This window comes from Aspergillus eucalypticola, assembly GCF_003184535.1.
Source record: "Aspergillus eucalypticola CBS 122712 chromosome Unknown BO83scaffold_1, whole genome shotgun sequence".
NCBI classification, from domain to species: Eukaryota; Fungi; Ascomycota; class Eurotiomycetes; order Eurotiales; family Aspergillaceae; genus Aspergillus; species Aspergillus eucalypticola.
The window spans coordinates 200,449-216,339 of NW_020290275.1; the positions used below are offsets into that span (position 1 = coordinate 200,449).

General features: G+C 50.7%; 6 protein-coding genes across 6 annotated transcripts; 3 read left to right on the forward strand and 3 right to left on the reverse strand.

The window, feature by feature from the left end:
* Positions 1-206: 206 nt before the first annotated feature.
* Positions 207-2,087, forward strand: rvb2 (RuvB family ATP-dependent DNA helicase reptin). Its single transcript, XM_025533730.1, has 3 exons — positions 207-302; positions 359-805; positions 865-2,087. The coding sequence occupies exons 1-3, from the start codon at positions 294-296 to the stop codon at positions 1,816-1,818; spliced, it is 1,410 nt and encodes a 469-aa protein (XP_025393097.1). The 5' UTR covers positions 207-293; the 3' UTR covers positions 1,819-2,087.
* BO83DRAFT_373914 (GYF domain-containing protein) lies at positions 1,958-3,596 on the reverse strand. The gene has a single exon (XM_025530071.1). The coding sequence runs from the start codon at positions 3,483-3,485 to the stop codon at positions 2,136-2,138; it is 1,350 nt and encodes a 449-aa protein (XP_025393098.1). The 5' UTR covers positions 3,486-3,596; the 3' UTR covers positions 1,958-2,135.
* A 120-nt stretch (positions 3,597-3,716) lies between these two features.
* BO83DRAFT_373915 (polyubiquitin-binding protein UFD1) lies at positions 3,717-5,431 on the forward strand. Its single transcript, XM_025530072.1, has 3 exons — positions 3,717-3,869; positions 3,937-4,251; positions 4,309-5,431. The coding sequence occupies exons 1-3, from the start codon at positions 3,867-3,869 to the stop codon at positions 5,089-5,091; spliced, it is 1,101 nt and encodes a 366-aa protein (XP_025393099.1). The 5' UTR covers positions 3,717-3,866; the 3' UTR covers positions 5,092-5,431.
* A 106-nt stretch (positions 5,432-5,537) lies between these two features.
* On the forward strand, positions 5,538-6,617 carry BO83DRAFT_433149 (indole-diterpene biosynthesis protein PaxU; the record flags this gene model as incomplete). The annotated part of the gene is made up of 1 exon (XM_025535658.1): positions 5,538-6,617. Exon 1 carries the CDS (start codon positions 5,685-5,687, stop codon positions 6,615-6,617), a length of 933 nt encoding a protein of 310 aa, XP_025393100.1. The 5' UTR covers positions 5,538-5,684.
* On the reverse strand, positions 6,595-10,698 carry BO83DRAFT_351120 (DNA-directed RNA polymerase III core subunit RET1; the record flags this gene model as incomplete). The annotated part of the gene is made up of 3 exons (XM_025528931.1): positions 6,595-9,713; positions 9,768-10,560; positions 10,632-10,698. 3 exons carry the CDS (start codon positions 10,696-10,698, stop codon positions 6,899-6,901), a joined length of 3,675 nt encoding a protein of 1,224 aa, XP_025393101.1. The 3' UTR covers positions 6,595-6,898.
* A 342-nt stretch (positions 10,699-11,040) lies between these two features.
* On the reverse strand, positions 11,041-12,989 carry BO83DRAFT_404563 (putative MFS sugar transporter; the record flags this gene model as incomplete). Its single annotated transcript, XM_025533731.1, has 8 exons — positions 11,041-11,381; positions 11,433-11,464; positions 11,500-11,667; positions 11,720-11,826; positions 11,939-12,228; positions 12,289-12,458; positions 12,501-12,591; positions 12,928-12,989. 8 exons carry the CDS (start codon positions 12,987-12,989, stop codon positions 11,057-11,059), a joined length of 1,245 nt encoding a protein of 414 aa, XP_025393102.1. The 3' UTR covers positions 11,041-11,056.
* Between the last annotated feature and the right edge of the window lie 2,902 nt (positions 12,990-15,891).

Consider the following 15,891-nt stretch of genomic DNA (forward strand, 5'->3'; position numbering starts at 1 on the left):
TTGAGCGAAAGGTGAATGCGCAATTGTCAATGAGGGGACAAACGGAGATTTCCTGGCGCAATCAAACCAAACCCCGTTTGCGCTTAAAAAACACGCGCCGGCAGAAAAAACGGTCAATCGCTCTTTTTGCCGGGCGGCCTGCAAGGCGGCTTCCCGGCCAGCAGCTCTTTCGCCTGCTCTTCCACTCCGCGCTCTCTCAGGCTGGCCAGACCTCTCCATTTTTGGCTTCTTTCCTTGAACCTCGTGACTGTTTTCTGACCTGACGATATACTTACGATCTGCAAGTTGTCGCGATGGCTGCTGTAAGTTTCAATCTTGAAGAAATGCGTGGTGTTTGTCACCGCTGACTCTCCGACAGCCTATTTCTACCGTCGCGGAGACCAAGGAGCTCCGGGGTCTCAACCTCATCGCTGCTCATTCACACATTCGAGGACTTGGTGTCGATGCAGACAGTCTACAGCCCAGGGCATCCTCCCAAGGCCTGGTGGGCCAGGAGAAGGCGAGGAAAGCTGCCGCCGTAATCCTGCAAATGGTCAAGGAAGGCAAGATTGCCGGTCGCGCGTTGCTGATTGCTGGCCCTCCCAGCACTGGTAAAACAGCCATCGCCATGGGTATGGCGCAATCCCTCGGATCCGATGTTCCCTTCACAATGCTCGCAGCGTCGGAGATCTTCTCCATGGAGATGTCCAAGACTGAGGCGCTCACACAAGCCTTCCGCAAATCGATTGGCGTTCGTATCAAGGAGGAGAGTGAGATCATCGAGGGTGAAGTGGTTGAGATCCAGATTGACCGCAGTGTTACTGGTGTAAGTGAGGTCTCGGGCGAGCTCTCAATGATTAGTTTCTGACATTAGTGATCTCTTAGGGAAACAAACAAGGAAAGCTCACCATCAAGACGACCGACATGGAAACGATCTACGACATGGGAACAAAGATGATCGACTCAATGACCAAAGAACGAGTGATGGCCGGTGACATTATCTCCATTGACAAATCTTCGGGCAAGATTACCAAGCTGGGACGTTCTTACGCTCGGTCGCGCGACTATGATGCGATGGGAGCTGACACAAAGTTTGTCCAATGCCCCGAGGGTGAACTCCAGGTTCGCAAGGAAATCGTGCATACCGTTAGCCTTCACGAGATTGATGTGATCAACTCGCGGTCACAAGGATTCTTGGCTCTCTTCTCTGGAGATACCGGTGAGATCAGGAGTGAAGTGAGGGATCAGATTAACACCAAGGTGGCGGAGTGGAAGGAAGAAGGAAAAGCCGAGATCATTCCGGGAGTTCTCTTCATTGATGAAGTGCACATGCTTGACATTGAATGCTTCTCTTACATCAACCGCGCTCTGGAGGCGGAACTGGCACCTATCGTCATCATGGCTAGCAACCGGGGCCACGCCCGGATTCGTGGTACGACATACAGCTCTCCGCACGGCCTGCCCCTTGATTTCCTCGACCGCGTGGTGATTGTCAGCACACAGCCCTACTCTGCCGATGAGATTAGGCAGATTCTGGCGATTCGCGCTCAAGAGGAAGAGATCGACCTATCTCCGGACGCTCTGGCGCTGCTCACCAAGATCGGCCAGGAGTCGAATCTACGCTATGCCAGCAATATCATCACCACCTCTCACCTGCTCAGCCAGAAGCGCAAGGCGAAGGAGGTTAGCATTGATGACGTCCAGCGCAGTTACCGGTTGTTCTACGACCCTGCACGGAGTGTTAAGTTCGTCAGCACATACGAACAGCGTTTCATCGGCGATCAAGGTGCCGTCAGCTTCATTGCTCCTACGAACGGTGATGCAATGGAGCTTTCATAGTCCTTTCTGCCATAGAGACTTCAATGACTTTTGGTGCGTGGGAAGCCTCTGCCATGATTAGACGGCACTGAGGCATGGATTGCAAGGCCTACGGAGGACCATTTCCCGTCTTTTATATTGTTCGGTTTTCATTTACCAGATGAATTGCTTGGTGTATGATAATGCTGGCGCTTTTTCAAAACACATCTGCTGTGGGTACTGCGATATTTGGGTCTCAACTTTGAACAAAGAGCCTAGGCTCGAATGATAATGATGCAATTAATGTTTCCCAGCATATGGTATTCGTAAATGCCAGTAGACGTAAGTTTGTACGATGTTTATGCAAATGTTGCTTCTTTCTGCCACTGACCGGTGTCTGTCCTTCGGAATTCGACACCTTCGCCAAAGTAGCCCGCATTCTTCCATGACTCCATCGTCGCACTATCGTATGGACCATGTGTGACGCCGCCATCACGGGCGTCCGCCCACCGAAACTCCCACATCGCAGGAGCTCCTTCACTGGGCCCTGAGTCCCCAGGAGACGGGTCAACCCAGTCCTCCCCCGTTTCACGGCGGTATTGCCTAGTGAGCATCTCGCGTTCAGTGTCGTAGATATCCGCCTGCCCTCTCGTCATGAGAATATCGGCTGCGCCTGTGATAGCATCAATTGCTTGCTTCCTAGCCGTTTCCTTGGGATCCTCTTCGGCCATCTCGGTGTCCTCGTTCGCAGTTTCTTGCTTTTTCCGATTCTTGTTGCGATTCGCCTGCCATTTAGGTTTCTTTGGAGCTCCCTTGCCGATCCTTGCCAGCGCTTCCAGGATCGTCTCGCCTCGGTCGAGGTGTGAGATAATGGTCTTCAGGGCGTCTGATGTCAATACACTATCATCTTGCCTATCCTTTTCCTTTCTCTCCTCCTCTCGCTTCTCTGCAGCCTCTTTGGCGCGACGGATATCCTTCTTTGACACGCCTTCTAACCAGCTGTCATAGACCGCATCCGGGTCTGCTGCTTTCCTGATGTAGTTGCCTTGATCGTCGAACCTGCCCTCCTCTTGTTCAGTGCGCATGTTAAACGCGTCCAGTACGGGCGCATGCTTTTTCTTCGCGCCAGCGCCAAGCTCCTCATCCAACTCCTCATCGAGTTTTGCGCGCTCCTCATCTCCAACCTCGCTTTCGCTCTCGTCTTCTTCATTGTCGACCTCGTCGGCGCCTTTGCTGAAATCCGCATGTACAGTGCCTCCGCCTTTGGATGACGCGACTTGGCCCTCGATCTCGTCGTCTCGTAGGAATCGTACCGTTTTCTTGTTCTTGCGCATGGCCTCATCGGCGTCGACTTCTTCTGCACCAAAGTCCTCCTGCAACTCGGCAAACATATCGTCATCTTCCGCATCGTGCTTCTCTTTGCTTGCTTTCGACTTGGCCTCGATGCGCGCCGAAAATCCTTCATTTTCACTGTCCGAGTCGTAACCGTCAAGGTTGACAGCTTTGCGGCGAACTTGTTGTCCACGGCGTCCTATTTCGTCTGCGTCCAAAACTGCATCATCTTCGAGCGCATCGGGGGCAAGGGCGGAGGGATTTCGTAAATCGAAGCGAGGCTTCTTGGAGGCACCGTTCACGTCGTCATCTTCTTGGTGGTGGGTGCGGGTGAAGTCTTCACCCGCTCGCTTGGGGCGTGGCTGAGAGGCGGACATGGAGTTGCGCAGTAGATATCAGGTGTTTTTTGGATTCTACGGATCCTTCCGGGACATATGCATCGAAGGTCGTAGTAAGTAATGGTTCTGGAGAAGTCAAACGAAGAATTCCAGCAGAGTGGTTGCGCAGAGCAAATGGAGCTGTCTGGGGTCGGGTCGGAAAATCATCGCGGCGGCGTTTGCGTCACTGCGATCTGATCGCTCCGTTCGTTCCTGACCTTCACCCGAACAGCTCTCCCTGCTAGCTTCTTCCCTGCTTTCTCGCCACCGCAGCGGATTGCATCCTATTTGCTACTGAGTACAGCTCGGATTGTAGCGAAAACTGGTGATATCAGTTGATCTTCGTCTGAAGTCCTATAGGATACCACTCCAGCTTGCATCATGGTGAGTTCCCCGCTTAGACGCCGGTATGTACTTGGGTGTGTACATGCTGATACCCGGATGATGATAGTTTCGATCTGGCTATTGGGACGACGATCCCATGAACGGAGTCATGGGTGGCTCCATGTTCCGCCATGGAGCTGCTCGTCGCTTCGATGAATACTATCGCTGCTATCCTGTCGCCATGATGCCCGGTCCGGAGAGAGAGAATGTGAACCACGGCGGCAAGGTCATCATGCCGCCCAGCGCTCTTGACAAGCTTACTCGCCTTCATATTACGTATCCGATGTTGTTCGAGCTTCACAACGGCGCACGAGAAAGGTTGACGCACGCTGGTGTGCTGGAGTTCATTGCGGAAGAGGGGAAGATCTATCTACCTTTCTGGGTAATGTCATCTCATGATAGGTACTCTGCAGGATACTAACTGGTTGATCTTCCGCAGCTTATGCAAACCCTCCTTCTGGAACCCGGTGACCTCGTACAAGTCAAGTCAACCGATCTCCCACCCGGTCAATTCATCAAGCTGCAAGCTCAATCCACCTCGTTCCTCGATATAAGTGACCCGAAGGCCGTGCTGGAGAATGCTTTCCGTAATTTCTCCTGCCTAACAAAGGGAGATGTGTTCACATTTGCATACAATGATCAAGTTTACGAGATGGCAGTCTTGGAAACCAAGCCATCCACCGACACCAATGCCATTTCCGTACTCGAGACAGACTTAGAAGTGGATTTTGCGCCCCCGGTGGGCTATGAAGAGCCTCAACGCCCCAGCGGCACCAGCACTCCTCGTAGTGGAGTGGGCAACAAGCTGCCCTCTGGTGGGCTGCTTCATCCCCATGGAACCATGGCACAGGCGATCAACTACGCTGCTATTGCCCCGGAGTCGACTGATGCCGCGGCTGGTGCCCGGGCGGTCTCGTCAAACTTCCTCACTGGAGGACAACGTCTGAATGCCAAGAAGGGAAGCAAAACATCCACACCAAAACCGTCTACTCCCACCCCAGGGACGACGAACCCGCAGCATCCCCCTCCTGTCAGGAAGACCAATGGCCCGCAGCCTCTGCGAATAGGCCACAACCAGCTATTCTTTGGCTATCCAATCAAGCCAGTGAAGAAGCGTGACGAGAGCGGACAGGTACTCGAGGACAAGCCTCGGTTTCAGGGGGCTGGTCAAACATTACGAGGAAAGAAGAAAGATACAAGTGGCTCGGCAACCCCTACCTAAGATAACACCAGACAAGGTTGGATTAATGAACGCCGATCGGCTATGAGAATATGGATCTCCCTTGCAAGGTATAGGGGAAGCAGCCCCCTGATCATTCAACCAGGACACGACCGCTGGCTTCCCAGGCACGCTATATTTAAGTCATTGGATGGGCTATAGAAGGCAGCGCGAAAGCGTAGGACGGGAATTTAGAGCATAGCGGGGACAGGCGTTAACGAGGCTATTTCGATCACTTGCAATGCCCACACCACTTGATAGGATGTATCTATCTATCTATCTATCTATCACTAAGCCATGAACTGACCGTTTCTTGGCGACGGGAGACGGACCTGCAAAGTACCACTAAAGTGACTAAAACGGCACTAGAAGTAGAACAATTAACCGCGAGGCTCGACAGCTTTTTCCCCGGCCGAAGATCGGCAGATTCCCCGGAAATCATCCAGGAACCGAACCAGACAGATGTGAAGTTATGAGCAGATCTATTCCATTCCCTTGTGTTACGCCCATAATCTACTAAGTCGAATACCTCACTTCACCTCACCCCCAAACCACTTCATACCCTTCCTTCCACTCATCAGATTCAATCAACCACCATGTCATCCCAACCCACCATAGACATGACCACCCTCCCCAAACCCATAACCCTCTCACCAACAGTCCACGCCTACGACCCTCTTACACCCCAAACCACCAGCACCAGCACCAGCACCAGCAATGCACCACAAACAATCATCCTCGCCTTCTGGATGAACGCCCCCCAACGGGCCCTCACAAAATACACCACCCAATACCGCACCCTGTACCCTCGCGCCCGCATCCTGACTCTCCAAAGCAGCACGGGCGACTTTATGCGCCTCCCTTCACTACTATCCACCTTCACCAGAACTTCAAACGACAAAAACAACAACACGAATCCTACTCAACCAGCCCTGGACTACCTCCTCCTCCACCACCCACCCACCAGCACCCCTAGAGAGAGCGAGAGTGAGAGAATCCACATCCACCTCTTCTCCAACGGCGGCGTTTACACAACCACGACTCTCCTCTCCTCCTACAAATCCACAACAGGACATACCCTCCCCATCACATCGCTGCTTATTGACAGCGCGCCTGGGAAACCATCACTGGTTGGAGCGTTTCGCGCATTCTCGTTCGGTCTTCCCAAGAATGTTATCCTGAAGTGGGTGGGGAGGTTGTTGCTGGGGTGTATGTTGCTGGTGATGTTTGGGATGGGGTGGGTGGTTGGGAGTGAGGATGGGGTGAGTAAGGGGAGACGATTGCTAAATGATAAGAGTGTTGTGGGGGAGAGTGTGAGACGGTGTTATGTTTATTCGGAGGGGGATGGGTTGGTGGAGTGGAGGGATGTGGAGGAGCATGCGCGGGAGGCGGAGAGGGTTTTTGGGGATGATGGTGGTGTTGTGGTTAGGAGGGAGAAGTGGGGGAGGGATAGTGGGCATGTTGAGCATATGCGGATGGATGGGGGGAGGTATTGGAGGGTTGTTGGGGAGATCATAGAAGGTATTTAGACGGGCGTTTGTAAGGTTACTTACGATGGATGGAGAGGATGTTTACTGCATATCTGCAATAAGATTTAGAATAAGTCGACCGACGATCGCCGAGCGCTATGCATGCAACAAGAAGCAAAGAAAAGACACATCCAGAACCGGCTTTTATGTACACTCCGATGAACCAAATGAAACGCCCAACTTTTTCTTCTTCTTTCCGCTCATCAATTGTTGTATTTGTTGTGGTGTTTGTTCATTTCCTCTTGATCCATATGTCCCGTCCTTAATACTAGGAGGGCAGCTTACCGCCCCTTCATCTCAGGAAACTCATCATCAAGCTTCAATCGCGCCGTAACATTCATACTCATCAACTCCTGAATCAGCAGCTTCGCCGCATACGGAATAGCCATCTTCACAACGCTCCGGGACGACTTGCACCGCTGACACCAGTTCAGGTAACCCATGAAACCGCACTGCTCGCAGACATCGATCTCATGACGATCAGACGAGATCATCAGTCGCTCCAGCAGAAGCTGACTAGTACCATACGCAATCAAACAATCACGTTCCATCTCTCCCAGACGCAGACCACCATCACGGGAACGACCTTCCGTAGGCTGACGGGTGAGGATAGCGCGAGGACCACGAGCACGCGAGTGCATCTTATCCTGGACCATGTGCTTCAGTTTCTGGTAGTAGATGGGACCTGTGAAGACGTAGAATGGCAGGGCCTCGCCCGTGATACCCGAGGTGAGGTAGTCCTTGCCACCGTAGCTGAAGCCGTTGTCGATAAGGATCTGGGACATTTCCTGGACGGGACTGCCGCCGAAGCAAGTACCGTAGCCGTGCTGACCAGCCAGGACACCGGCTTTTCCGGCGACGAGTTCCAGCATCTTTCCGACTGTCATTCGAGAGGGGAAACCGTGAGGGTTCATGATAATGTCAGGGTTGATGCCGGTGTCGGTGAAGGGCATGTCGGCTTGGTCGGCGATGATACCCACCACACCCTTCTGTCCGTGACGCGAGGAGAACTTGTCGCCGACTTCCGGGCGACGGGTCTGGCGGGTTAGGACCTTGACGAGTTGGTTCTCGTTCTCGGTGACCGAGACCATCACTTTGTCAATGTAGGCGGGATCTGGAAGCTTGTAGGTCATGGGCGTGGGCATGTAGGAGACGGGCCGGCCGGCGTCGGAGTTGGGGAAGCCTGAGGACATAGACTGGTCGGGCGTGGACTTGTTGATGTAGACTTCGCCGGCGTTGACTTGTTCACCGACTGCGGCAAGACCGTCACTCTCGAGGAGCGCGTGCTTGCGGATCGGTGCGTCGTTTTCGTAGGTTGGTCCGCTCAATCGGTCCTTCGTGCCGTTGGAGTAACTCTTCAGGTTGGTGACGTATTTCCGGAACACCTGGCAGCGTCCGAAACCGCGGTCGACTGATCCCTTGTTCAGGACCAAGGCATCCTCAATATCGTAACCAGAGTAACTCATGACAGCGACAATGGCGTTCTGTCCGGCAGGAAGCTGGTCGTATTTGGTCAGCTCGATGGTACGAGACTTGACCATGGGCTTTTGTGGGTAGACCATAAGGTATAGGATCGAATCGATACGTAGGAATTGGTTGGAGGCGATCGCGCCGATAGCTTGTTTACCCATAGCACATTGGTAGGTGTTACGGGGGGACTGGTTGTGGTGAGGGTAGGGAATAAGACCGGCGACTGCACCGAGGACTGTGAAGGGTTCAATCTCCAGATGGGTGGTGGTTTCTGTGATGTCTTTCTCGTAGATGGAGATCAAGGAGTCGTTCTCTTCGTTGACATCAAGATACTCAACCAGACCTTGAGCAAGGAAGTCATCGAATTGCATTGTACCATTACGCAGCTTCTCGAGGTGCTGGGCATTGACACGAGACTTGCCGTTTTCGACGACGATAAGAGGTCTACAGATTCGCCCATCGTCGGTCGCGACATGGACGGCCCTCTGGTGGTGGTTGATGTAGATACTGACGAATTCAGAAATACGTCCCATCCGACGCAGTCTGCGGAATGCATCAAGGAAGTATTTCGGACGACGTGTGAGTGCAGTGGGTGTTCCGTTGATTGAGATCGTGTAGCAGCCAGGCCCGTAGAGCTCCTTACCACCCACAGTCTGAATGTCTTCGGCGCCGAGCATGAAAATCAAGTTCCTAATCGGGCCCTCTTCGTCGTTGGTTGTGATATGGGTCATGAGTGCCAAGTTCTTGACGAGACCACAGGCCTCACCTTCGGGGGTATCGGCCGGACAGAGCATACCAAATTGCGACGGCTGCAATGCACGAGGACCAGAGACCTTTCTCGTCTTTTCGAACTGACTGCTAATACGCGTCATCATACCCAGAGCCGCAATATAACTCAGTCGACTGAGCACGTGGGTCACACCAGCACGTTCCATGCGGAAACGCTTCAAACTCCAGTTACCCGTCGAGATAGCACGATTCATACCCTGGGTGATATGGTTGCTATGCATGGTAATAACACTGTAAGCATCGAAGGCCTCGGCACGGTTGCGCTTGTTCAGAACTTTGTCGATGTTCATCTTGATGTCGAAGCAGAATTTCTTGAACAAATCTTCAAAGAGCAAAGCCAGCAGTTGACCAGCCAATTCCAGACGCTTGTTTCCGAGATAATCACGGTCATCAACCAAGCTGGCATCGTTCTTGGCCATAAGCACACGACGCGCCATGTGCGCAACATAGACGGCCTTTGGCCGGAAGTTCATGTTCTTCACTTCGATGTGGGAGATGATGACAGAGGCAATGGCCTCGACGGCTTCCTGAACATGGGTACGGCGGTAAGAAGGCGACTGCTTGCGGTTGATCTTAATCCGAGCACCAATCCAATCCAGAGCCTGTTGTTGCGTGTAAATACCCAACTTGATCGCCTCCTCGAAGTTGATGGCAAAGTCTTCCTGGTAAACCTTGTCGACACCCGCGACCAGCAGCAGCATCTCCTTGTCTGTGTGAATACCCATCGCCTTCAAAAGAATGACGATGGGAATATCCTCGCTAAGCACGTTGTGCTTCACGTAGAGCTTGTCCTTCTTGAGAACGATGTAACTCTTCGACTTTCTCTCGTTGGAAGAACTGTAACCATATTAACATCAAAACTCTCGACGATCAATCAAGAAGATCTCTCACCTTGTAACCGACGCCTGGACAATCTCCTTCTTTGGGTCGGTTTCAACAATAATTCTGTTCTTGCTCAACTGTTCCTGGACGAGAATGACCTTCTCCGTTCCGTTCACGATGAAGTAACCACCAGGATCCAAAGGACACTCGTTCAGTACCGTCATCTCCGCCGGCGTCTTGTTTGCCAACACACACTTGGAACTCCGAAGCATAACCGGCATTCTACCAATGGCGACACCCTTCCTCATGACCCTTTGACGGCCACGGACATACTCGAAATCGACCTGAATGGGAGCCGCGTACGTCGTATCACGCAGGCGACACTCTTGCGGGGACACGGTCGAATAGGTGAAGTCGGCCCGCGCATCCTGCGGTTCGTCGGCACGGCGCGGGAAACCCAGATAGATATTGGTGAACTTGATGTAGAAGGTATGGTCGACATCGCTTCGAATTGTGGAGCTGGACTCGACAATCTTCTTCAATTGAACCTCAACAAGGTAGTTGTATGAGTCAATATGCTGCTTCACCAATCCCTTGACTTTGAGGAAAGCCGGCAGAAGGTTCCATTTGTCTTTCGCAGTGTTGATCGGATCCGTGAGGGACTTGTTGTAGTAGAAAGGCTCCAGAAGCGCATCAAATGGATCGCGATGACGGTATGTAGAATGCGAATGCTCGTGCTCCTCGGTCGACTTCTGCTGTTCCTCCGCACTGGGTGGTGGCGGCTGTTCGGCTCGGGGAGGTTGTGCGGTCTGGGAAGGGCGTCTGCGTTTCGTAGTCTCCGCGACACCTGGCCTTGAAGATGCTGCGCCCTGTATTATCAAGAGCCGTTAGCCTGGGACCCTTCTCTACCGGAAATCGTTATACACTTGATACTTGCCTCTGAAGGTTGCGCAGATCGCAGGTTCGCCGCAGAGATCGGCGCTCTTCTGCGGGGCGGCATCGTTGTTCAAACGGTGATGGTCTCCCCCAAGAGGAACTGAATACTGCCGTATGTCAAGTGTCAAGGTGTAGGGGATTATCACGGCATTCTGGGGTGACGGGCACAATTTCTTCTTTATCAGCGAGGGGAAATATCCGGGCTAAATTCCAATTCGGCAGAATAATTGCTTAGGTAATGAGCAGCTATCCTGGAACGGTTAGCCTACTGTTTAGCTTACAAATTCACAGGCAAACTGGATTTAGTAGGGTATGTATTTCTTATCGGCTATGGCAGGCTGCACGGTTACGTTTCTGGCATGTGCAGCTAATTAGTGCATGTGCATGACATACATATAATGTTTCTTCCCAATTCTGGTCAATTATCGCTGGGCTGTCTGGGTAATAGGTCTGAAGGCCTTCAACAGTGTTTTGGACAGCGAGATAGATATGAAAGCCTCCTCAATCTCGTCCAAGGATCGTCCTTTTGTTTCGGGCATGAAGAGGGCGCAGATGAATGCCGTAATCAGGGTGCATCCTCCGAAAAGAAAGTATGCACCAAAGCTGCTCTTTGACAGTAGAATGTGTGTCGTCAGTGCGACCAGAAAGTTGGCGGCCCGGTTGCTGCCATGTGCCAGGCTAGTGGCCGATGCGCGAGTCCTTTGTGGTTGTATCTCTGCTGCATAGATCTTGGTGCCAACTGCCCAGCTGAGAAAATATATGACTGCAAAAATATAGATGCAGACAATGACCACTCACCGACCTGCACCAGTTGAGTTGTATACGGCATCCTTGCGTAGAGGCCTCCTATCAAGAACATTGTGACGGCGAGGCCGGTGCCACCGTAGATAGTGCTGCGTCGTCGGCCCCACCTGTCCGCCCATATGAGCGCCGGAATGGTTACGGCGAAGATAATTGTTGCAGAATTACCAGAGGCAAAGAAACTAGCATCTGAAGAAGCTAGTCCTACTTGCTCTAAAAGCAATGGGGCATGCTTAAAGCAAATGTCAGCAGGAGATGACAATAGGTTTAGCCGGAAAACCCACATAGTGTACACCATCTAATCCGCTGAGTTGCTGCATGCACATGAGAAACATCGCCAAAACAGTACGTGTCCGTACATCTCTGGAAAACAGATCAAAAAACTTGTGCTCTACTTATCTGTCTTGACGTTGGGATGCGGACGGAGCATGTCTGTCGCTGGAAGCACTCGCAACAACCTCAGTAGTGAACACCCTGAGTCTGCTCAGTCTCACCCTTTTCACGTTCAGCCTGGCTGATACCAAGGTGGTCCCAAACTGCAGTAGCCTCCGCTCTCCGGCCGTGGAGGGTCAACCATTTCGGTGAGGGATTTAACCACAGGAGTGAAGCTACAGAGAAGGTAGTAGCCAGACAAGCCAAGATAATGAAAGGCGTGCGCCATGAACAGGAAGACTTCATACAAGAAGTACCGTAGCATGTAAAGAACCCTATGGTCAACCCCAGAGTAACCAGCAATTGGGGCCCGGTCGTCAATGCTCCTCTAACCCTCGGCAGAGAAATTTCGCAAATGTAGCTGTCGATCAATCAGAAAACAAGAAACCAAAGTACCACAGTTCATAGGATAGTCACATACACGACCAGGGCTCCAAGATATAATCCCTCACCTATACCCTCAATGCAACGTCCCACAACAAACATCCCGATATGCACAGCAGCCGCCTCCAAAGTTGCTCCAATCGCAAAGATCAGGGCACCAATGCTGATGCCCTTTGGCCTTCCCGGTTTGTCCGCTAGATGCCCCGCCTAGAAGGAAGAAACTGCGGCTGGAAACAGGATGGAAGAGACGATCAAGCCATGAACTGTTGATGATTGGCTGCCGAATTGTGAAACGAAGCTGTTCATAACCGTGACAGGCCCAATGATGCCAGTCATCATTCTATGAAACTTCTGTCAATGTTGTAAAAAATGGCTCGCCTAAAGAGAATAGATCCTTACTTAAACAGCAGCCCCCGCATGAGCACAGTATACTGGCCAGAACGTAACTAGGGGGGTTTGTGTAATTGTATCATTAGGGCCTCGTGATAGGCGTTGGTTGCTTCTATGAGGTCAATTGACAAATAGCACACAATGCCGTGCAAGAGACGCAAGGTGAGAAGGGAGTGTCAAAGATTGGAAACATGAAGAAAGCCACTAAGACGAACTACAAATAACCACTCGAGTCATAAGCTGTTTGGTTTAACTTATAATAAAAGTGAGAGTGAGACCATTTCACAGGCCAGACCCCACGCCGCCCCACCATCGACCCCAGTCTGGACCCCGGATTCGTTCGGCCATCCCATTTCCTGCGTTATTATTACTTTCAATGCTCATTGTCATGATGGGAATTGAGATAATTACTAGGAGGTGATAGCCAATGCTTAGCTTTATTAAAGTAACTTGGGATGGTTATCCGTAGCACCTCACAAGGCTGTTTCTAGAGCTCCAAAAACTAAAATCCACCTTTCGTATTTATGATACTCCACATAAGCGACTTCCCGGGACTGTGTTCCGTCGAGAATTACAGCCGTAGGAAATGTCATGTTAGATGCATATGTCCCTCGCATCTGCTATGGGCCGACTTTCTGGGTAGATGCAGAATATTAGGAATGTTAAATGATACAACTTCGCGGAGGGAATTGGGAGGGTACGTGCAAACGCCATTCCGGGGTGACGAAATGTGGCATTGAAGTGATAGATCATATGCCCCTCGAACCATGATCTTTCATTGAAAAGTCTTTCCTATATCTCAACTACGTCATCTTTCGACAAAAAGGATCAGGGACAGGAACCTCAATTCACAAGTGATATCACAATTTGATGTAGCAGATATTATTGATTTGTCTATAGATATGCTGAAGCTGGTCAATTTCATACATGCTAGATAGTAGAAAATGCATATATGATACCACTGCTGAGGTTTCGAGATGAAGAAGAATAACGGAAGACTTAGGCGGCTTAATGCAGAGGCATACTACTAACTACTGACAATCCTGAGTGTGTGTGAAGCGGTCAGCATTGGGAGTCTGCTCAAAAAGTTGTACTACCTACACCTCCGAGTGAAACGGCTCTCTGATATCGCTGGTATGTTTCAAACGACTTTCTCGCAGGGCAGCCTGAAGGCTAGCGGTATCGAAAAAGATGGTATCAGGCTTTCATGAGGTCCAAGGTTTCGAGTGAATTGAGGAATTCTCCGTTCAGGTCACGAGAGGACTTTCTCAAGAAGGAAAACCATTCTTTTTTTGCAGATAGCCCGTGAATTTCAGAGGCTTGAGCACCGCGACTGCAGATTTCGTAGATTGAGCTGACTCCCAGTCGAAGCGGCTGTCATTTGCGGGGTTTAAGGCGAATGCCTGAGGCAGTTCTAATCTTGCCTGGCAATATGCTGCCTTTTCGAATTATTATCAAGCCTGCATGATGTACTATGTCGAGGCTCTTGGATAATGTGTAGCCAGTCAGCAGATCGAGTGATTTGTTTATTGCCCATGCTTTTTCCGTTTGTAACCGGTGGCACTCACATAGAACGCGCGCGCGGAATATGATGATATCTGGTCAAGCTGCCAATCAAATAAAATGTCCTTGCCGGATAGGCTGCCTTGATAGCCAAGGTGCCCTACTACCATCCTACATGGTGCCTATTTACATGGTTACCCCGTCTTGTTAATGAGCGAACTCATGGCAAACGAAAGGATGATATGTACTAGCAAGTCTGAATATCTTCCCGCACTTACATTATTCGGTCACCCATGATTCAGTCATCATTTTCGATGAGCTACATCTTTTGATGGCCACGGTGGGCTCTCAGACCCTGTGCCAAATAAGCCATCATTTGGGCAGGCGTTCGTCGAAATTACCGAAAGTGGTCGATTACTTTTTTCTTTTGCCTCCCTGTAACTGCAATATAGAAAAACATGTTAGTATGCCCGAAGGTATCATGCGGCTAATCATTCGGGTTCCATGTTTCCCGATGCCTTATTGTAAACGATGGAGACGCCTGAGTTTATAGTATGATTAGATTGATGCAGGCTCATCTGCCAAATGAGGACCCAAAGGGTTAGAGACAGATACGGCTGCGTCAGAGAAACCATTGCTCACCGGAAGTCTCAGCAGCTGCTGTATTTTATCTGGTGTGTTCAAGGGCAGTAATTTCCACCATTGTTCCTTCATGGGGACGCAGCGGGATTTTGAAAGTTGATTGTGCAATAGTCCCCGCATTTCCTTAGTAAGGATGTCACGACTTTGGGCTGTGCCATTTAAAATTTGGCTGCAATGTCATAACGTGTATGCTGGTCAGGCTGTTTGATGGTATTGTCAGGCTATGGTACGGATGGCTTCATCAACCATAGATGCATCATCCACCCATCATATGGCAGAAGAGACATTGAGGTAATTCTAAAAATACCCCAGATTCTCAGAACACAATCAATACGGAACGATGCAAAATGATTTTTTTTGGTGAAGAGCGCGGTTAACGTCAAGTCGGGCAGTCTATCTAAAGCGTCTTGTTAGTAGTCATCGTTCTCATTCTAGTAATACAAAGCCGCATAGCCTGTGATTTACAGCCCATTCGATATAGATTATCCGCGCAGCTTGTGCAGCCACCTTGTTGCATTCACTTGAGGCAACTCAAGCACGAAGTAGGTTATACCGGTCATCCGAGCGTCATTGATGCCTGAAATATGAATAGCCTGCCAGATACACCTGCAAATCTAGGTGATATATGCGTGAATGCCAAATCCATATTTGACGATTGGTATCTCCTACCCGTTGGTACACTTTAAAAAGAAGGGTGACAAGGTCTGGTTAGCTTATCAGGCATGACCCCGAGTAGTAGCTGTATCAGCTGCATCTAGCCAGGATACTGTCTCCACAGATAGTCGAAGATGCCGGTACACGGAGAATTCTGGCAGACCAACACGTCTGTGCTCTTGTACAACTCAAGTCTGTGTCTGCAGATAATCGCCATGCTCCAACTGTGGGAGCACGTCAGGTGAATACGTGACCTCCGTGGACTGGTCTTGACAGAACACCATCGAAAATGTCGCGGGAAATCCGAAATTACCGCAAGGAATACCAATTATGCGGTGCATTGGGATAATACTCATTTAGTTCTAGCTTCTTCTGTCGTATGGTAACAAACTACCAGCTATGCCATATGGCTGCAGTAGCTAAAGACCATACTGTCAAATTGGTTGATAGT

Bases quoted from the DNA above. Each gene is read 5' to 3' on its own strand.
- rvb2 (XM_025533730.1), top strand. The intron at 806-864 runs GTAAGTGAGGTC...GTGATCTCTTAG, and splicing joins TTGACCGCAGTGTTACTGGT to GGAAACAAACAAGGAAAGCT.
- BO83DRAFT_373914 (XM_025530071.1), bottom strand. From the start codon at position 3,485: ATGTCCGCCTCTCAGCCACGCCCCAAGCGAGCGGGTGAAGACTTCACC.
- BO83DRAFT_373915 (XM_025530072.1), top strand. The intron at 4,252-4,308 runs GTAATGTCATCT...GATCTTCCGCAG, and splicing joins AGATCTATCTACCTTTCTGG to CTTATGCAAACCCTCCTTCT.